At 50.5% G+C, this 22,515-nt stretch overlaps 1 protein-coding gene across 1 annotated transcript in view; it reads right to left on the bottom strand.

The window, feature by feature from the left end:
* Positions 1-17,689: 17,689 nt before the first annotated feature.
* LOC308346611 (NADPH oxidase 5-like) overlaps positions 17,690-22,515 on the bottom strand; it is a gene marked incomplete at its 5' end in the record, with an annotated part of 49,080 nt that continues 44,254 nt past the window's right edge. Inside the window, 2 exons of the mRNA XM_080809673.1 lie at positions 17,690-18,212; positions 19,213-19,379. Of these exons, the coding sequence (XP_080665799.1) occupies positions 18,081-18,212; positions 19,213-19,379 (299 nt within the window). The 3' untranslated portion in view covers positions 17,690-18,080. The remainder of the gene's footprint in view (positions 18,213-19,212; positions 19,380-22,515) is intronic.

The raw sequence follows: 22,515 nt of genomic DNA, 5'->3' as shown, positions 1-22,515 counted from the left end.
TATTAAAAACAAAAACAAAAACCAAAAACAAACCAGATACAAAAGGCACCCTACCTGGGTGATTGTGTCAGTAGCCATCAATCTGTCCCCAGGGAGCAGAAGCAATGACACAATGACATTTCATCTTGGACACAGGGAGGCAGCTGTATTCCTGAGTGGGAATGAACAAGACTGCAGCCCCCAAATCCTAATTTTGAGCTCTGACCGTCTCTGGGACTAGGCAGATTTTATTTTCTTTCTCTCTGTGGATCCCTAGGGAAAGACAAAGTTCTCTGTTCGTTTGTGCAATGCTGGATACTCTAGAAGGCCTTTCTGAAGGTTGGTGGTGGTCTACATGACCTCCAGTAGGTGGCCCATCCACCCCCACGAAGACTTGGCAGGAAATGCTGGGTTAGCAACAATTTTACAGAGCCTTTTGTGCCCAGGTGTTTTAATTTTGTAAACCCCATTTTCAGGTCTTATCATTAGGAAGATGTGGTTAATAGGACAGGAATTGGGGGAGGACAAGGAGCTCGGTTTCCAACTGCCTTAGGGTCTTCTCAGACATTTCCAGCAGACCTGAGTTTCGTCCGGGTATCTGCAGGGGACCTCCCAGAGAAGTGGTGGGCTGCTCACTGGCCCATTAGGACTCCTCCATGGCCTTCCCCGAGGGCCCCGCCCCAGCAGATGCAGCCCAGAACTGGGCGGAAAAGCTGTTGAAGAGGAAGCCATGTTCTATCAGCTTCTGGTAGCCAGCTCTGAAATCATCCCTCTCTGCCTGAGCCATGTCCCCCACCCCCACTCAAATGCCCCATCAGCTAGTGAGAGCCATCCACACTAACTCCTAAGGCTGTATTAGATCCAGTTCTCTTCCTCCCCAACATTAGCTCCCCGATGCAGGAACCATCGCCTCCCTGGTCCTCCAGCCTCTGATGCTTCTGCTTCCAGTCTGTTCCACAGGCCAGGGCCAACGTGAAGACAAAATGGGTGGAGGAGGTGCCCCAGAATGCTGGCTTTTCTGCAGAGGTGCTCGTAGGAGGAAGTGGAGTGGGGGCCCTGGGGTGTAGAGTCTCAAGGACAGCTTGCAAAGCATTTATCCAGAAGGTGGGGGACCCACCCGAGGGAGCAACGGAGAAAGCCTTCATTTGCAACAGCGGGAAGCAGGTGCGCACGCTGGGAGCATGGGTCCCGCTGGACCAGGACTAAGTGTATTTGTAAGAAGCAGTCTGTCTCTGTGGCAACAGGGGAGGAGGGGCTTGGCGCTGGGAAGAGCCTCACCGTTGGTGAAGAGAATTCAAGGCTAAGAGACCTTATATTGACCCAGGTCATCAGGAAAATTGAGCCCACCTGGTAGACAACCTTAGCGGCTCTCCTGCAGGAGGTCCAAGGGAAGGGGCGGCGGGGTGGGGGACACCTGATTCCGTGATGAGTAATTCACACAAAGGAATGACAAGAAATACAGGCAGAGGCGGGTGGGGAGAAGAAACACACAGCAGGTGAAGAAGACACACCAAGGAATGTTGCCATGGAGCGGATGAACAATCTAACCAGAAAACTAAGAGAACAGAGTGAAGCAGTTGTCTCCAAGAAGAAAGTACCGACATGAGAGATCACGAGAGAGGTCATGAAACAGTAGGAAGAAATGAGTCCCGAACAGGATTGCTCAGAAAAAAAGACGACCACCCAAACGTCATTCTTAAAGTCTAAAATCGGAAGGAGTAAAAGGGACAATAAATTCTGCTGAAAACTCAGCGAGAGACAGCAAGAGGAGGAGGGGAGGTCTGCAAATTACAGGGAAATAAAGAAAGGGTCAGCGGGGAAACTAGACCTGAAGGACGAAGACTATCTGTTTGCAGGTGCATTAGATCCTTCTAAAAGGGCACCTAGGAAACTGATCATGTTCTTTGCCCCAAGAGAGGAGGGAAGAACTGGAAAGAAGAATTTTCACTTTGCTGTCTTTTAAAATGTTGACTTTCGGGGCGCCTGGGTGGCTCAGTGGGTTGAGCCTCTGCCTTTGGATCGGGTCATGATCTCAGGGTCCTGGGATCGAGCCCTGCATTGGGCTCTCTGCTCAGCAGGGAGCCTGCTTCCCAGCAACCCCCCACCGCCGCCTGCCTCTCTGCCTACTTGTGATCTCTCTCTCCATCAAATAAATAAATAAAAATCTTTTAAAAAAAAAGGTTGGGTGAGCCTGGTGGTGGGTATTATGGAGGGCACGTATTGCATGGAGCACTGGGTGTGGTGCATAAACAATGAATTCTGGTACACTGAAAAGAAATTTAAAAATGTAAAAATAAATAAATAAATAAAATAAAATGTTGACCTGCATGAACATATTAGCTCTTCAAAAAGCATTCTAGGGGCGCCTGGGTGGCTCAGTGGGTTAGGCCTCTGCCTTCGGCTCGGGTCATGGTCCCAGGGTCCTGGGATCGAGCCCTGCATCGGGCTCTCTGCTCTGCGGGGAGCCTGCTTCCTCCTCTCTCTCTCTGCCTGCCTCTCTGCCTACTTGTGGTCTCTGTCTGTCAAATAAATAAATAAAATCTTAAAAAAAAAAAAAAGCATTCTAATTAGGAAATCCCACAAGCCCCCAGCAGGCAGGAATATTCACCAATCTGATTATGGTATTTACTTTTTCTGCCTTAAAACTCTTGAGTGGCTCTCCTTGCCCATAGGATAAAGAGTGCGTATCTCTAGATGGCTTAGTAATGGGGCAATTATAGAATTTATTGCCCCACAGGGCAGTTTTGAATTTGACAGGGCATGCTACATGTGTAACCCGAGGCTAAGGTCACCCACCTATGTGGCAGTCATGACCTGACCTTTGCTGCCCTCTCCCGCCTCGTCCTTCAGTGCTCCCAGCCCCAGGCGGGAGGGGGTATCCCTAAACCTAGCCATGCTCCAGACCTCTCCACACTGGCTGCCCTGTATTCTCCCTCCTTGCCCCCACCCCCCCTACTTTCTCCTCCCCATGCGCCACTGCTCCCCCCCCCAACTTATTTTGCCCAACACCCTTTCGGTCTGAATGTACCTCTCAACACTTACACATTTTACCACTTCTAAAATGCACGTTTCCTCCTCTACCCGTGCACATCTGAAATTAGCATAGGTCTTACCATGCAGGGCACGTCCCAGTTTCATCGGCAGCGTTTTTCCTGGCGGACCATGAATTAATGGCACATCTTACAACAGAAAGTATCTTAGATTTGACGTCACATGTTATCACTCTGGACTATAACTGACTAGTTCCAGGGCCGGCTTCCCACTAACTGGGACATCTTTGAGGGCAGTCCCGTGGGTGATTTTTCCCTGAATTCCCCAGTGGCACTTACTGGGAAACAGTGGTAACACAGTAAATAAATTCAGCAGTAAGCCAGAAATTTTCAGGGAAAAAAAAAATGGGTAGGGGTAGGGGATTTTCTCTTAAAAACTTTAGAAAGTTTTTTTTCTCCCCCCTGAACACTTCTGATTTTCTTGGGGTCTTCAGATCTCCAAATACCCAAACTTGATGATGTAATGAAGAAAATCAAATCCTATATAAAATACATCTTTATGTTCTAACAGCAGGACTCTAGATCTATACAGGAAAGTGAAATAAAAGTGAAAATATGCATATTTCTTTTTTCTTTCAGCGTTTCCACCTTATCCTTCCCTTGGTTCACAAGGTAGAAGTGACAAAGTGTAGAAGAACATATTCATTCATTCAACAAACATCCATTAGGGTCTCCATAATGATTTGCCTGCACTTTGTTCCAAACTGAAAACACCACAGCAAATAAGGCAAAGTCCCCTCTCCCCCCATCCCGAGCTTACAACCTAGTGATGGATGTGAAACAGTAACAAACACGCAAATAAAAATATAACATGTCAGAAGTGATTATAATGATGATAATATGAGCGTACAGCATTTTGCTACATTTGGGGGTCCCCGGTCCCCAAGCTTATCTTATCATAATGAGCTCCAGGAAGCTCATTAAAAACAGATTCGTGGGCCCATTGCCAGGCCCACTGATTTGTGATGTCCAGGGGAGAGACCTGGCAAAATTTTCTGGAGGAATGCTCCAGTTGCTTCTTGCGATCCCCGGATGCCTAGGCTGTAGCAAAGGTTTCGAACTTTGGCTATAAGATAGAATCACAGGGAGAGCTGAAGTGTATGACACCCAGGTCCCTCCCATGAAGATTATAATTTAATCTATCTGGGTGAGTCCTGACTTTTGTATTTATTTGAAAGCTCACCTTGGGATGCTAGTGAGCTGTCAGGGTGGAGAACGGAGGGCCCCGGGGTCTCGGGGATGGTTGGAGATCAGAATCAGGAACTTGCTGCCTTCGGGCTGTCCACTGCCTGTGCCGCCCCCTCAACCCAGCTGCCCGCCCATGTCCGAGGCTAAATGTCTTCACATCTACAGCCACCGAGCACAGGCTGCTCCCCACTAGCGATTTCTTGGAAAGTCCCCAGTGTATCATTTCCATTAGTAACTTTGTTTTGAAATCCCAACTAGTCTTAAAGATAGAAAGAAAGAGAGAGAGAGAGGAAGGGAGGCAGGGAGGGAGGAAGGAAGGAAAGAAAGAAGGAGATTATTTCCTTTTTTTTTTTTTTTTTAAGATTTTGTTTATTTATTTGAGAGAGAGAGAATGAGAGAGCGAGAGAGAGCATGAGAAGCGGGAGGGTCAGAGAGAGAAGCAGACTCCCTGCCAAGCAGGGAGCCCAATGCAGGACTCGATCCCGGAACTCCAGGATCATGACCTGAGCCGGAGGCAGTTGCCTAACCAACTGAGCTACTCAGGCGTCCCAATTATTTCCTTTTTTAGCTCAAAATTTCTCAAACCATTACATCCCTACACCAGGCCTCTGAGGGGAATTGAAGAGGGAGAGGAGAAGATCGGGGTGCAGGGACATCGAGGCAAGAGGCACCTCGCTATTCTCTTTTCCTGTGACTAGCCTCTGCAGTCACTCCCTTTCCGACACGAAATGCAAGGGCAGATCCCACCTGGCCTTGGTTGGAGCTGGGTGACATCTGGAGACTCAGGGACCCTGTAGGCGTTGCTCTGAGAACCAGAGGTGCCCGTAACTGGGGCAGCAGGTACTGTCTTTTGCACTTAGTAGGCAGTTCTGACTGTTCCTCCCTCCCTCCCCCTTCTGGTGATTTTCTTCTCGAGAACTGATTGTGTCGGGACTTCTTTATGTCATTGCTCAATGAGCTGGAAACGGCGGCCCTGCTGATTAGAAGGCTGGTTTGCAGGGAACAAGCTGGAGTGTTGACATTTGCAGAAAGCATTCTAGCTAAACTTTAAACACTTTGCAGAGCTAATCCTGCTGGCATTGCCCGTTAGTGATATTCCTGTGACTCTGACGGGCACGCAGAGTTCCATCAGACACCCCGGGAAAGGGCAGGTTAATTGGTTTCCTTTAGGGTTATCACCTGGTTAGGTGGACACCACATCCATTTTCCCACGAAGGAAGTGAACTTGTATTGAGCGTTACCTGTCTGGCACATAGGAGGAGCTCAGTCCAGGCTGACAAGCTGAATAACGTGAAGGAGTGATTAATGAACTGCGTGGGCCGGGATGAACTGTGCATATTTATTGGGCACTCTTTATTTTGCTATGAACAAATGGATGATTTCCGATATTGATGCATTTGTGGGAGCACAAAATGACCACCTTTTCTCTGTGTTCTCCTATGGTCTTCCCTTGGGGCATGTTGGAGAGAGAAAGCTCTCCGGAGACTCTTCCTAGAAGGACACCAGTCCTGTTGGATCAGGACCCCACCCGGTGGTCTCATTTTACCTTATTACCTCCTTATTCCAAATAGAGCCAGAGGGTTAGGGCTGCAACATATGAATTGTGGTGGGGGGAGGCGGTGGTCCCGGGAGGGGAAGCACATGCAGGTCCCAGCGTGACCCTCCAGGGCAGTGAGTGAGGAACCCTGGAGACCCCATTCTCGCAGATGGGCGAGGAAGCTGGGGCAGCGGGGAGATGGCCAGAGGCTGCTGGAAGAGTGGAAATGCGGGCTGGCCGGGAAGGTGGAGTCCGAGTTAGGTAAGTGGACAGAGGGGCTGAGCCTGCCAGGCCCTGGGAACTTCTTCAGGGAGGCCTGGAGGTGAGGGGGGAGGGAATGAGCCTCCGAGGAACTGGAAACTGGCAGGGGAGGGGGGGCGGTGCAGGGAATGGAGAGGAGGCAAGGCAGAGAGAGGTGGTGGAGACCCCAATGGGTCTTGTGTCACTCACAGTTTCGTCCAGGGCCCACGCAAGTGTGCTGAAGGGAAAGGGCAAAACATGTCGTTGTTATGGAAATAATTTCATGGGAAAAGAAAATCAGGTCTTTGTACAGTGTCATTTGTGTGTTGCTTTTTCCTTTCAATTCCGGAGGTGGACGTGGTGGCCTCCTTCCGTGGGCTTTGCAATGTTTCAGGCTTCTGTGGGTTTTTATGGGGCCCTCACGGTGAGCTCCTGAAGGCCAACGGAGCTCAGGAAGGGTTTCTCCGGGAGAGGGGGGAGTAGAAAAGAGGCCAGCTTTCTCTTTGTCTCATCTCAGGGGTGCACAGAAGAGGGTTCAGTGAGGCTGCCAGGATGGGGGGCCCAGCCTGCAAGGAGGTGGAGGAGGAATACAGGGGTTTGTCTGGCAAGCCCAGGTGCCCCAGTCCCCTTCTCCTGCGGAGACCTAGGTGGATTGACGGGATGGGGGAGCGGACAAGGGCAGTGACCCAGAGCCCAGATCCCAGAGCAGGAAGCCGGCTTCCTTGGCTTCCTTGTCCGCTGAAGCCACGACCTCCTAGGGCTGCAAATCGTCTCGGGCCTCTCTGAGCCCCCTCCTCCCATCTCTGGTTTGTGCCCAAGGCTTGGACTTATTCTCCCCTAGGACTTTATGCAGACTCTTCATGGACTTCCTGAGCCTGGGGACACCAGGGCAGCCACTGTCCCCGTAGGGCAAGCAGATTACCCAGGGGAGCGAGAGTGCCCCACACCCCCCCACCCCTCCTCCCCCGCTCCAGGCTCACCACCACACCCCCCTTTCCCCTTCTCCCCTGATGTCCCTCAGCCACTTGACATGGCCTGCTCCCTGCCCTTCTGGGTGTAGACCCCCTCCCCACCCCTGCCTGCCCTCTGTACCTCAAAGCCCACAAGGGGAAAGGAGGGACCAAATCAGGCAGTTCCTGTCCTCTTCCTCCTCACTAGACCACCCTGAGCACCATGGCTGGCAGCCTTCACCCAGCGAGGGCAAGGGCACAGGGAGGCTTCCTCCCCTTTCTGACCCAGGTGCCTGTAGTGAAGACCCAGTAGCTGAGAAACGCCTCTCCCTCTCGTCTGCTTCCTTCCAAGTCCTCTGTCTCCCTGCCTCTGTTTCTCTTGTCATAATTTTCCTTGTTCCATCACACAGGGAATACACAAACTCGTTTTCATGGAAGATGCTGAAATAATACATGATGGAGATCACTTGGCAAAATGTCAATATCACAGCGTACCCCCATCCTCGTCACCCCCCACCCCTGCCCGTTCCCCTTCCCTCCTCCCAGGCGGACTCACAGCCCGGGTTTGGGCTGCACCATCTCAGCCCTGTTCCTCGGGGAAGTTCCTGCAATCACACAGATATGACTTCATTACATCTATGTGTATGTGTACATGTACATATTCTTTTAAGATTTTATTTTTTTTATTTGAGAAAGAGAGTGAGAGAGAGAGCACAAACGGGGGGGAGTGGGGAGAGGGAGAGGAAGAAGCAGACCCCCCACCGAGCAGAGAGCCTGATGCGGGGCTCGATCTCAGGACCCTGAGATCATGACCTGAGCCAAAGGCAGACGTTTAACCGACTGAGCCACCCAGGCACCCCTGGTTGTTCCTGTTGTTGTTTTTGTTGTTTGTTTTTTTAATATAATTGGGATCATACCATAAGTGTTCTGCAAATTGCTCTTTCCTTGTAAGGTGTCTGGGGGAGCTGTCAATCACAGAGCACCCCAGTCTACATGAGCCCTATCTCATCCCAGCAGCTGCCTGTTCCAATCTGCGGATTTCTCATGGTTTTTTAACCTCTCATTACCTCTCATTATTGACATTTCTGGCGTTTCTAATTTTGATTTTGCTATTACAAATAAGGAAGTGACGAGTACTATATTAGTTATCTATTGCTGCCTAGCACATTACCCCAAACTCGGTGGCTTAAAACCATAATAAATAGTTATTATCTATCCCAGTTCTTGTCCGTCAGGAAGCTGGGAGAAGCTTGGCTGGGTGGCTTCTGGCTCAAGATTCTTCTCCAGGCTGCAGTCACTTGGTGTTGCCTGGGGCTGGAGGGGACACTCACTCACAGGGTTGGCAAGTGGGTGTTGGCCGTTGGTGGCAAACCTCAGTTTCTCCCCACGCGGGCTGCTCCACAAGGCTGACTGGGTGTCCTCACCACATGGTGGCTGGATTCCCCCCGCAGGAGTTATTCAAGAGGGAACAAAGCAGAAGTAACGATGCCACTTACAACCTAAGCTCACACGTCACACCTTGTCACTTGGGCCACATTCTGTTCTTCAGAAACGAGTCACTAAATCCAGCATTTTTGAAGGGAGGAGTGCAAAGGATTTGTGAACATATTTTAAAACCATCAGTACTGCCCTTATACATAATCTTTGCGTATTTATGTGAATTGTACCCTTAGAATAGATTTCTAGAACTACAATTACGGGGTCAAGCGGTGTATGCCCTTTTAATTTTGATTATTCCTGTTTGTGCCAGAAACTGTTCATCGTCCCCTATTATCCGTTGTCTTTCTCAGCTTCACCAGACCTCCGTGATTTGAGCTGGCTTGGTTCTGGAACGTATTTCCCAGCATCCCTTGCAGCTACGTGGAGCCGTGTCCCTAAGTGCTGGCCCATGACAGGGATTGTGTGGAGCTGGGTCATACCCTTACAGGAACTGTTGGCCTACTTCCTTCCTTCCCTGTGGAGAGAGGGTCAGGGGATACCTAGAAAGACCCCATCCCTGGACCACCTCGTAGAGCCACCCTTCTTCCCAGGATCTCCTACCAGCTTAGACTTCCGTGTGAGAGAGAAATGGAGTTAGGCTACTTGCATTCATGTCCCATCTCTGCCACTTAAGTCTGTTGACATGTCCATCCTGAGTGGCCGCCAGGAGCCACTGGCAATCCTGTGAGAAACTGTTGTGTCCAGATCTCAACTTCAGCGGGCTGAGAGAGACAACAGGCCAGACTGGGCTGCACGGCCCTCACCTGGAGAGCAGGGACAACTCCCAGGGCCACCGCCAAGAATGAATGAAGTTACATGTGTATTGGATTGTGCCCATAGCTCCTAGACACCGCAGAGCCTCAGGATGGGCCGCTGGGATAATTAAGAAAGACATAAAAGAAAGTCTCCAGAACCACCCCCCCATTTCCTCTCTGGTGACTTCCATAGACTTTAATTCCCATCTCCTCAGAAAAAAAACAAAAAACAAACAAATGAAAAACCCTGCTTGTGTAAAAGATCTTCTAAATTCTTTCTCACCAAATAAAATTGATTGGTGTCATTTTATGCCCTTCTGCCGTCACACGGAACCTTTAGCAGGGGACATACTGTGTTTGACTAGACCACGGGGACGAAAAGTCCAACTGTGAAATTTCAGGTACCAGCGAAGCTAAGTGGGGGCCCTTGACCCACTTGGAGGTGCTTCACTGATGCTGTTGGAATCATAACTTTTAGGGAGTGGGCCCCCGACCTCCTTTCTGCTTCCCCCCTTATGTCTTCTGCCCTCTCTTCTCTCTCTCCTGTTCCCTGTCTTCTGGCCTCAACGGCCATCTGAGTCCCTGATGATTCAATGTGATTACGTTTCCACAGGCAGGTGTGTGTCTTGCTTAGTCACATTAAAAATAAATCACTTGGCCGCACACAGTCAATGCCTCAATCTGTTGCTCTCCTCTGCTTTCCAGGAATGGGTTGCTCCAAGTGCAAGTGACTGCTGGGGAAGGTGAGTGGGGAAGGACGAGGTGGGATGGACTGAGCCCTTCTGGCTCGCCCTCCAGCTTCCTGCCCAGTCGGACAGAGAATGGGCCATGCCCACAGTTATGCCCATCAAGCAGCAGGGGCTGCGTTCTTGGGGCCGGTAACAGTAGCTGAGCGCGAAACCAGGTTTGGGGAGGAGAGGCAGGCTCGAGTTCCCTGACACCTGCTTTGTGCCAGGCCCTGGGCTCTCTTTCATGTCTGTTCCCTTCTGGGACCCTGGGCAATTCTACCTTTCAGGACCTTGTTTGTTCAGACTAGAAACATTACCTCATTCTCTAGTCATTCCTTTGGCTATGATGGAAGGGCCTGGGGGTTAGACAGACCTAGTTCACCACTGTGGGCAGATTGCTTAGCCTGTTTCTTCATCTCTAAAATGCAACGGAAATCAGGATTGAATGAGATAATGTATTTAAGACACCTTATAAATAGGCAGCTAAAAAAGGATGGTGTTTAATCTCTCCTTCATAACACACATAACATACTTCAGCATCTTAGAGATCTGATTAATTTTACAGGTTGGGGTGGCAGTGTTTCAGGGTGTGTGTGTCTTGATGAAAACAATGTGGAGGATGAAGAACTGAGTCTTTGTGGAAATCCTGGCACTTCAGAAAACCAGACCCCCGCCCCTGTAAAATACTCCTGGACATTCAATCAGGGGGTGGTGGGTATCAGAGATGTCCCCCAGTGAACTGGTCCTCCCTACGGTCTCACTCTGGGTGTCCTCCTTCCACAGCTGATCTGGGGTGGTCTGTGATTTGTTTTAACCCATAAAATGTGGTGGGGTCTGAGACAGTTCTGGGCCTACACCTTAAGAAGCCCTAGAAACTAACAATTTCATGTTTTGGTGGGATCTTGAGCCAATATGGAAGAAATTTGTCCTCTCTGTGCTGGAGACAGCAGAGAGAGAGAACACGTGGAAAAGAAGAAATCCTTAGAATGTATGGAGACGAGAGAGAGAGGGGGAGAGAGAGAGAGAGAAGGGCAACCATCCCTGTGTCTCCGAGCCCAGCCTTCCAGCCACCCCTGTGAGGCTCCAGCCATGTGAGTGACCCATCCCAGATGCTCCAGCCCAGGCCAGCCCCAGGTCGGTCATTTCACCCCATCCTGACCTGGGTTCCCTCCTCCTTTGGCCATCACAACACTTCATGAGGCTCTCCGCTGTCATCTGCTTAATTGTCCTTGTCACCTGGCACCTTGTCACCTGACACTGCGCCTGGCACAAGGCAGCCATTCAACAAACGCTTCTGACGTGAATGAATGAAGGAAGGAATGAGTGATTTTCAAATGGCAGACTAGTAGGCCTCAGCTGATTCCACAGGGTTTTGTTGGGGGGAGTAGGGCACGAGGAAGGGGCTTTCCTTCCTGGGAGATAAGCCTCAGTCCGGCCCAGGTTGGGGGGCCAGTTTCTTTCGGAGACCCTCCTACCTCCCTAAAGCCCACCCCATCTCCCTTCTCCCCTGGGGACGGGGGGCCGGGCTCTTGCAAACTGGCCTTCATGTCCTTAATTCTGAATTGAAAACCCTGGGAGAATTTTGCCGTTTTCCTCTTCTGGAGAAGAGGAGCACAGAGCCAAGGAGCAGAGGCTGCAAAGCGTGGCTCAGATTTGATAAACAGGCAGGAGATTTCAGAAGCAATCAGGGGAGAAAAGAACGTACATTATTCCCGGAATTCACAATGCAGCACTAACGAGCTGGAGGAACTATGATTTGATCTCGTCCTGCCTCCTACAGCCCAGGACCAGCAGGTTTGGGACAGGAAGCAGGGAGGGGCGCCGCGGCTGTGTCCACACGGCCTGGCCAGCGCTTCCCCTGGGATGTGAGGGGCTGGAGGTGGGGTAGGGCGGTGGTGTTTGCTGCCCCCCGGGGAGGATGGTGGTCCTCTGTGGGATGGGAGGGTGTTTATTAGGCCTCCATATGGCTGGTCATGAAGGACCTAAAGACAAGGGGCAACAGGTGTCTCCTGATGGCAGGGGGAACCCGGAAGAGGGTCCCCAGCAGAGCCCAACCATGCTGGCATCCTGATCTTGGACCCCCAGCCTCCAGAACTGTGAGCAAAAAATTGTGTCATTTATAAACCATCCAATCTACACTATCTTGTCATAGCTGCCCAACAGACGAAGCCAGAAATAACCAACATTTATTGAAACATAACCACATGCCAAGCACGGTTTTAAGCACCTCGATCACATTAACTCCTTGAATCCTTGCCATCGTCCTATCTAATAGGTACCATTATTATTTTGTCCCCATTCTATAGATGAGGACACTGAGAGCAGAGACCCTGACCCTTCTGTCCATGGTTGAATTCCAGCACCCAGAACGGTAGGAATTCAACAAACTCGTCTGCTTCATGGCACCAAAATGCACTCTGATATGGAGCCTGGGGCCAGCAGCCTCCCTGGGGACACGGACCGAGACTCATAACCCCCACGCCGGCCCTCCTTCCATCCATGCTTATTTTCCAAGGCCGGCAAAGTGCAGCACTTTTGCATAGAGAGAAATAAGATTTAGGTTTTGCCCCCAAGTAGATCATAATGACAGTTTAATATGCAGAGACAACCTATGGGTAAAAATCATGGCAAAATAATAAGAATTACAAAGAGAAGCAAACAATGGGTTGTAATAATTTTCTCATTCATTCATTCACTCCCTCAAGGAGAATTCATCAGGCCTAGCCCTGGGATGCAGGGATAAGAGGGACGTATGCCCCCCCCTCCCCCGCTTCTGGTGGGAGGAGGCAGTGGCTGCCCCCTCCAGGGTAGCAAAGACCTGGGTGGAGCCACCAAGGAGAGCAGGCCCCAGGCCAGAGTCTCGTCCCCATCCCCCAACTCTCCTCTCTGCCCTGCGGGTACTGTCGCCAGAGCTGTCTCCAGAGTGCAGCCTGCGGGGCTCTGGTCTCTGCTGAGAAAAGTAGGCCAGTGGACCTTGTCCTGGGTCTAATGGTTGGCTGACCCCTTTCAGTGTCCCTCTGGCGTCCCTTCTTCCCCCTGTGATGGCTGGCAGAGGGCCCCAGACTCCTGACCTGGCTGCACGCTCAGGCACCTGCTCCCTCACACAGATCCTGCTGCAGACAGCAAGGCCAATCCTCCCACTGGCCTGCATGGCTCTGTGGGGTGATTGATGGGGCTGCTCCCGCTCTGGGTCCCCAAGAGCGCCTTTGAATAATAACTTGGCAAAATTACCCTCTTTTTTTTTTTTTTGCTCATCCTATTTCTGATTCATTTGCTCTTTCTAAGTCATTCCTCTCTTTTGAGTTACAGAAAGAAAAGAGGAATAAGAGGAGGGAGGGGTCACAGGTGCAGGGGACCATGAGTCCCACCTCCGTGTCTCATGGAAGGGCTGGACACATGGGCCTTTCTGCCTCTAGGACGTCTCTATTGCACCTGACCTCCGCCCACAGGAGGAGAGCCAGCATGGCAGGTAGGGGAGGTGGGGGAGACCAGCTCTACTCATGGGAGAGATCCTGCCTGCCTGCAAGGATGTCAGGGTTTTCCCAGCCTCGAGGGGAGCGGGAACAAGGGCAGGGAAAGGAAGGAGAGATTGGGGTGCAAGGGGGTCCTGTCAACTTACCAACACCTTCCCCGATCACCTGCCACATACCAGGTGCCGAGAGACAGACAGACAGACTCTGTTCCTGCCCTCGAGGGGGTCGCCAGGCTAGTAAATAGGTAAGTACCTGCGGAAGATGCCCGAGCAGAAGTAAGTCCCGAGCCATCATACAGAGGAGGCTGTTCATTCTGTGACGAGAGGAACCAGGCGAGGCTGGCTTCACAGATGTGCTGGTGAGGAAACGTTCTGGAACTTCAATCTGAAGGTGGGGAAGGGTGCTCCGCATGTCCGGCTCTACAGAGGCCAAGGCATGAAGGTGGTCTGTCTGGAAGGAGTTCTGCTACATGGTATTTTCAGAGCGTGGAGAGGGAGATGGCCATTGGCAAGACGCAAGAGGTCGGGTAGGGCCAGTGATAACAGGGCCGCAGATCTTAACTGAGTGCCTAGCTTATGGGAGAGACCCGTGTGCCTGTTACATGGCTTGGATTACCGCAAAAGGACAGTTATCCAACAGGAAGATGTGTGATTAGATCTGCAACAGTTGGGAGGGGGGAGAGGGGTGGAGTGGCTGGGAGAGGCTGGAGGCAGGGAGACCAGCCAGGAGGCTGCTGCAAGAGTCCAGGCAAAAGGCCATTGGAGGACTAAACCTGGGCAGGGCCAGCGGGGGAGGGAATGGATGTGAGAAACCCGCAGAATGTCCTGTGGACTGGGCTTGGTGATTGGCTGGGGGTGAAGGATGGGGGACATAGAAGAGGCAATGCTACCTAGCAGTGCCACCAGCTGAAACAGGGACCACAGCAGCAGAAACACTCATGACACACGGCCAAGCGCCTGCCAGGTGATAGTGTTTTTCCAGTCCCAGAGACACAGAGACGAATCATTCATGTCTCCTGAACGCTCTTCAGGGGCATTTAAAGACAAGCTTAATTTATATACAAAACTCGTATCCCTCCACATTTGCGTGCATTTCAGAACTTCTTTAGCAAAAAATGTACCCTTTTCTCGCCTGCCACACAGAAACTCACTACGTATTTTTCTTTATTTTGTTTTCTCCAGCAGGCTACACTCACCCAAGTGGGATGATTCAAGATGACCCCATTGGTCCGTGGGCGGGAGCAGGGAGCCCACTTGGGGCCGATTCCCCACGGCTGGGGTTGGGAAGCTGGAAGCTGCAGAGTCAAGTCTCCTTCCAGCCATCTCCGCCAGTCGGCTTGAGTATTTTTCCCCCTGGGATGGATTTCCCCGTAAAATAAATGTCTTGTCTGAATTAATCTTATTTTTAAAAGGAGAGAGTCATCATATTGTAAAAACAGATCATAAAAAGATGCATCAATCTGTCAGAAGGCTGGTGACATGAGTGTTTGTTTAGCAGAAACAGTGTCCCCCTCCCCCTGACTCCCCGACCCCCCAGCCTCCCACCCCCAGCGCACCAGCCCCTGGCATCTGGCCTGTGAGGCTGGGCTGTTGCTGCGCCCAGCCCAGGCAGCTTCTCCTGCGTGCCTGGGGCCCCTGCAGTCTGTGCGGACCAGCTTTACTCAGACGGGCTGGGGCCCACTTGCTGGTACACTGAATCCCCCGCACGCAGCTACCTCCCTTTTCAGCAGAGGCCCAGCAGCGCCCCCAGCTGGAGAGGCCAGTCCCGCTGCCCAGCCGCGTCCCAGCCGCTTTTTCATTTGGGAGCTCATCAGTATTCAGGATCTTAATGGTACTTCAAATCTCTCTATTTTGTTTATTCTTGAAAAAACAAACAAACACAAAACTATATAGGCTTTAACCTAAGTACATAGATTAGGAGGGGAAAAATCACACAAACAATTCTTGAAGAGCCGGGGGTAAAATTCCTATACCATAAGGTGAAACATTACAAGGTAATACATGAATGAGCAAAATAAAACAGGAACATGTGAAAGTCCTCCTTTACCTTCTCCACCGTTGACCACTGGGAACGTTTGGTGTGTTTCCTGTCTTTCAACTTATTTCTACTAATTTTTCCCTTGCTCTATACGCATGCATCGTTTATTTTGGGTTATGTGAGTTTTTTTTCTTTTTCCTTTTACTTAACATCCTTTAAAAAAAAACAAAACTATAGGGGTGCCTGGGTGGCTCAGTGGGTTAAAGTCTCTGCCTTCGGCTCAGGTCATGATCCTAGGGTCCTGGGTTGAGCCCCGCATTGAGCCCCACATCGGGCTCTCTGCTCAGCGGGGAGCCTGCTTCCTCCTCCCTCTCTCACTGCCTGCCTCTCTGCCTGCTTGTGATCTCTGTCTGTCAAATAAATAAATAAAATCTTTTAAAAAAAACTATAAAATCTACAGCCATTTATCATTAAAAACTTCAAACTTTACAGAGGGGTAGAAGATAAAAAGAAAAAAAAACCCCAAAAAACCCCCAAAACAACCCTCAAACAATATCCTTTCCCTGTCCCTCCATTCCCACTCCCCAAAGCAAACAGATGAGAAACATATATTTTTTGCGTATCTCTTAAGAAAGGATTATGCATATACCAGCACTTAAAAATATTCATCCTTAAATCTGTTCATCCTACAGGTGAGGCAGTGACAGATCAGAGAGGTCCCAGGCAGACCCAAGGTCACACAGCTGACTGGGACAGAGGCAAACTTGGCAGCCAGTGCCCTGATTTGAGAGCAAAGGTCCTTTCTCCACACATCTCCAAGGTGTTCGCCCAGCGCCAGTCTTGTCTCTAATCCCTCCCTAATCTTGACTCTGTCAGGCTGTGACACCTCGCACCATTGCCGCTGGCTGTCACCCTCCCCTCCCGAGAATGCTCGTGGGCTCTCAGCGTATTAATAGACGGCATTTGTGTGTCTTGTTGGTCTGGGTGGGCCTGATTCAGGGCTTCAGGAGCACCTGCTGTCTCTGTCAGAGCTGTCCTCAGAGCAGAGCAGCCTCGTGGAGCCTGGCCAAGGGATTCCTTCAGTGGGCTCGAGTTCATGCCTTGGTTTCCCAGATTAAAATGATGGCTACGTGCAGAGGACCTTTCCTTCCCAAGGATCATTCCAGTTAAGTAGGCCCTTTGCCTTGTGGGAGTCGACAGGTGGGGTAGGCCTACTGCCGCTCCCTCTGTGCTAGATTCTGGGGCTGCAGGCCTGGCCGTGGGGAGCTGACAGTGTGGGGAGCTCACACTCACATAATCCACCTTTTATCTGTAGTTAGCCTGTGTTCCTTCTGTTCCTTTTCTGTGTGCCCTCCTTAACCCTCTTAGACCCACAAATGTCTAAGGAGGAAAGTCAGACAGCCATACGGATGCCTTTGTTTCTTGTTGATGGTGGGAAGGCCCCCATCTGGACATCCAGGCAACATCCAGATGGAGAGACCCCACATTTGATCTGCACCTCCAATGATAGGAGGTGGGAGAGCCTGGACCTATGCTCAGCCAGGCCTATGCTGACCTTACAGATGGAAACTTGGGAAGCCCCAGAACCTGGACAGTGGGTCCCAGGGAGGGAGGGATGGGGGGGGTGGGGGGACGTGATAGGGAGAGGGTCTGTATGTGCATCTGTGAGGGGCTGTTAGGTAACGGCAGCTAGAGGAACTCTGATCTTGAAAACGAATTCTCTTGACTTCACAGATCCACCCACATCTGGGCCTCGAGGTGTTGCCTAGAGCCAGGGCTTCAGGGTGGGGCACAGTCTGCTCTGGTGGGTCTAGGATTCACTGCAGCTCAGGAACCGGTCTCCCTCCTAGCAAGCAAAACCTCCAAGATCTCTAATTCCGCAGCGCCCTCCAGTGGCTACCTGGAGTATGTCTTGCGAGAAAGCCTTAGGACTCGTGTGATCCTAAGTCAAACATGTGGACCCTTAATGGATTTTAGAATCTGTATTCAAGTTCCTCTACCTGCTCCCACCGTCTGCGTGATATAAAATCCTAGGTGAAGAGAGAGAGAGAGAGACAGACAGAGAGACAGAGAAGTCCTATGCTAAACGGACTCCGCTCTGCCAACTTTCCAAATTACTTTGGCGCATTCCCAATGCATACACCAGCCCTAAGTCAGGACACCCTCTGAGTTAACTTCTCCACTGTAGGGAGTGACAAAACATGCTCTAAAATGCATCAGAAAAACAAGGGGCACTGATGGATAGAGAGAGGGATAGATGGAAAATATGCAGAAAAGCAAATATAGCAAAACACTAACAGAGGAATCCAGCAACTGGGTAACCATCCACTATACAATTTTTTTAGCTATCTTTATGTTTGAAAATTTTCATAAGAAAATGTCGGGATAAAATCCCGAATGATTGTGGTGATTAAGCAGGTGTGGGACCACTGTTGTAGGGGAAGCCTCCCTCAGAGGACTTTTGGAGGGGCAGTGGCCTGGGAAGCCCCCTCTGCACCTCCTTCTGGAGCCGTTGGGCTCTGGCCTGGTCAGTTTCTCAGCAATCCCAGAATGCACCGCACTTTTCCCAGGGTCTTGAAGGAAGCCCCTCTGCCCCTGGGCGCTCCTGCTCTGGGGGTGGAGTGGGACAAGGTGGGTCCTCTGAGGCTGGTCTCTGTGGGGCATGGGAGCAATATGGTCAAGCTGGCTGGCAGTGTGGGTTGGGCAGAACTGGGAGAGATGAGGCTAAAAGTTCTCCTGGAAGAATTTGAAGCTGAACTGCTCGCAGTGGCCCTTGAGCACCTTGGCCAGGGCTGGGGAGCCACAGAAGAAGACCTGCACCTTGCCCTTCTTCTCAGCAGCCACCTTCTGGAACACCTGAGCCCACACGGGGTAGGAGAGAGCAGAGAGAGGGGAGTGAGCCTGTGGGCCCGCTCAGGGACACACCCAGCTGGGGCTGACAACATAATGGGTCGCAGCGATGTCCCTCCGTCCCCATGACGAACTCCAAGGCACAGCCACGTGGCTTCAGAGCACAGGGTCCAACACGCAGTCATTCTTTTGAGGGGCCACTTACTCTATCCCTAATCTGACATGGACCCCAGGAAGGGGCTGGACCAGAAGACCCAGGCCCTCCACTCCCAGAGGACATCTGCAGGGAGACTGCAGTGTTGGGGGACAGTGACAGGGCCCCATGGGCACACTGAACCCTGACTGCCCGGATATCCCGCTAGTCCTCCCCCCGGTCACAGGCCTCCACTGAAATGTCTGTTTCCTAAACTCTGGCCGTTCCCCCAGTGAAGACCCTTTCCCACCCCAAATTCTGCTTACAGAGGCCATTGCCAAAAGCTCTCCTTGGTGCCCAAGCACCAGTTGTGTCCTCTTCCCTCATTCTCTGGGCATGATCATCACCCATGGATTGAAAAGCAGTAACTTCTGGCACCTTACACAAACGGCCCTCTGACTGGCAAGTACTCAGGGGGGAAGAGAATCTAAAAACCAATCTAAGACACAAAATAAAGACTGCAAACTTTTGTTCCTTTGGGCCTCAGTATTTCCATTTGTACTGAGAAGGAAAGGACTTGGTGCTTCCCCAAGACCCAGTCTACTCAGGACTTCTGACCCCGCTTCCCAGGGAGTCAGGGCTGGGGGAGGCCTAGGAGGTCAAACTGGCTAACTTCTTCACAGAACAGATGGGGAAACTGAGCCCAGTGACGGAACAAAGAGATCCAGTCATGCTGCCAGTGATCCTGGTTGGATCCTGGCCCCTGGCCTCGTGCTCGGTCCCTAGCTGCTCGTCCCCAGTCTCCCAGCGACTGCCTTGGGCTCTCAGCCCCAATGGTCCCTGCAGGCCAGTGGGGCTGTCGCTGGCCTTTACCTTGTCCCAGTCGGGCCGCCCGGGCTGGGTGCGTGCCTGGAGGCCTGTGATGGAGTCCTTCTTCTCCTTCTTGGCCAGGAGGTCGAGGGCCATCTGCAGGCCAATGGCCTTCATGTCATTCTTGCCCAGTGCAGAGGTCATATACATGTGCAGCTCCAGGAAGGGGTCTGGGTGGTGGGAAACAGAGGCGGCATTGAGGGGCTCACACCCGTAATGGGGACCAGCCACGATGTCAGCCCCCGGCCCCAGGGCTTGGAGCGAGACCATGAGGGCTCCGGGCTCACACCTTCAGTCCACCAGTGCTTTAGAAGGAAAGCTGGCCCACTGCTGGAGCGGGACCTGCTCTGAGCCAGGCATACACAGTGACTGTATCCACAGTCCGGCCTGCACCCCACGGCCACCTCAGGACTCGAAGGGGAAACGCATTCCAGGAGAGCATGGCAGTCCTTGGGCTCCGAAGCTCATGCCCTGTCACACTTCGTGGTGTCTGTTCCATTTGGTTGGGGACACAGGCCAGGCACGGCTGAAAAGCTGAGACCAAAGGGTCAAGGGTTGAATGAGGGGGTCAGGTAGCAAAGGGTACTGAGCTACAGAGAATGGCTGCAGCAGACAAGGGGCTTTCTGGGACCATGGGGATTAGGACAGGTCTTGGAAGAGGGGCACGATTCAAAGCTAGGGTGGGATGCGGGAAAGGAGGGCATCCTGAGGAGGGGGGACAGATGAGCCAAGAGTGAGAGGCTGGAAGAGATGTGGTGTTTGTGGGGAGTGACATGACTGCCCACCTAGAACACAGGATCCTTGGACGGGAGCAATAGGAGATGGGAGTGAGGAGACCGGATGCACACTGAGGCTGGAAGGGAAAGGGCCTTGAATGTCCAGCTGGCAAATGGGGAGCAGGTAGTGGGTATCAGAGTGGGGTGTGGCAGGATGAGAACAGCATCCCAGAGGGGGAGCCAGAGGGCAGGAGGGACAGGGCAGAGGCTGGCCTGGCTCTGCCTGGACACAGGCCTGGACACAGTGGGACGCCTGTAGTGGGACGGGTTTGCTAAGATCTTGATTCCTTCGGCTCGCAGGGCAATTTGAGCTCCCTGGTAGCTCTGTGCTCAAGCAGTTTCCTCCATTTTCCCTGATCTGGCAGACTAATGTTATCATTTTCCACGTGGGCCACGGCAGGGAAGAGGCTGGCGATACCATCCTCCACTTGAGCATTGGTCCAAGCCAGAGATGACGGGGCCTGATCTGGGACGTTGGGGCTGTGAGTGGATGATCACTCCATCCTTCTCCTCTCCCAAGACTAAAGGATCCCTGCCTTCCTGGCTGGCTCTCTATTGTTTCATATGTTGCCATTAGCTCCTTTTCCTTTGGCTTGAGGTCTCAGTCACTGTTAAAATGCAAATCGCCCCAGGAGGGAGAATATATTTTGTTTCACATACCACTTAACTTGAGAGAGCCCTGACCCTTCTTCCCCTCCCTCAGAGTCCCTAACCCCCAGAGAGGGGGCCAGGGAGAACGACACCGTGGTAAGAGGGAGAAGAAGGAGCTCTGGAGAATGACCCGACAGGGTTTCCACCCCTGCCAGAACTGCTGTGTTGGAGATAGTCATTCCATCTCTGGGACACTCTCTTAAAGGAATCATCCAAAAGAAGGAAATAAACTATGTATACAAAAATATTAATTGCAGCTTTATATATGATAGTGGAGCATTAGAACAAAGACATTGTCCAGTAGCAGGAGCATGGTGGACCACTGACATATCATTCATTGTAGAGTCATTAAATACCACTACTACTTAATTAAATACTTCTACTACTACTACATTAAATACTGCTGATACTACTACTACTTCAATACTACTACTAAACACTGCTACTACTACCATTGCTACTACAGCTACCGCTACTATGATTTTAATTACTACTACTGCTACTGCTACTGCTACTATTACTACTGCTGCTACTAATGCTAATGCTATTGCTACTATAGCTACTATGATGACTATGACTACTACTACTATGACTATTGCTACTACACCTACTACCACCATTACTACTAGTGCTACTACAACTACTGTTATAACTGCTGCTGCTACTATTGTTACTACAGCTATTGCTACTACTATTATTACTACTACTGCTGCTAATGCTACTATTGCTACTATTTCTACTATAGCTACTCTACTATGACTATTACTACTACAGCCACTACTACTATAGCTACTACAGCTATTACTATTGCCACTACTGTTACTACTATTGGTACTACTGTTACTACTACCATTACTACTTATATTACTACTGCTACTACTATTGCTAGTACTGCCACTACTACTATTACTACTACTACCATTGCTACTACAGCTGCTGCTACTACGATTGCTGCTACTGCTACTACAGCTACTGCTACAACTACTATTGCTGCTGCTACTATTGCTACTACTCCTACTGCTACTCCTATTGCTACCACTGCTACTGTTGCTACTACTGCTACTATCACAATTACTTCTGCTGCTGCTTACTTTACTGAGCAGTTATTATGCTCCAGTTCCATGTGCTGCACAGATGATCTCGTTGACGCCTGCCTCATGACAACCCTGTGAGGTGGGTACTAGTTCCATCCATATTTTTCGCACGAGGAAATCGAAGCAAAGCAGTTAAATAATTTCCTCAAGTTTTGAGAGTTACTATGGGATAGAATAAAGATTCAAACTCAAACAGGATATTTGAAGCTTAAGCTGTAGAAATTAAAAACAATAAGCCACAGATTCTTGAACTCAAACCTTGGTAAATAATTAGAATTGAAATCAGAAGTCATGGGTTTCTGTCATAGTTAATGAAAAACCCTGAAAGAAATTTGAGGTAATAAAGTTGTTGACTCAAGTGGCTTTGAGACTACAAAGCACCAAGTTTGCTGTTATCCTTTGTTTACACAGATTACGAAGAAGCAAATAGCAAATATTTATATACCAGTAACCAGGAAATTTAAATGAAATCTAAACTTCCCCCCTAGCTTGTCCTCATAAAATTGAGTTTCTAATAAATTAATATACATAAAAGCATTGAGAATGAATTTGAGGCTCTATAAATATTTGCTATAATTGTTATTTACAAGAAAAGGTGAAGAGCTTTATTGCGACATTCTAGAGTTTACCAATTCTGTGTCAAATATGTTGACTTGCGCTTTAGGGCTTTGAACGTCTGTTATTCTAAACTACATCTGTTTGAATGTTTCTTATAAAAAAAAATGTTTGATTACTTGAACTTATAAACTATTTATCATGGAATTTTAATTCACTCATGGCAGCCT

The sequence above is a fragment of the Martes martes genome (genome assembly GCF_963455335.1).
Source record: "Martes martes genome assembly, chromosome: 7".
NCBI classification, from domain to species: Eukaryota; Metazoa; Chordata; class Mammalia; order Carnivora; family Mustelidae; genus Martes; species Martes martes.
The sequence above is the reverse complement of the archived record's forward strand: the minus strand, read 5'-3'. Positions and strand labels throughout refer to the sequence as shown.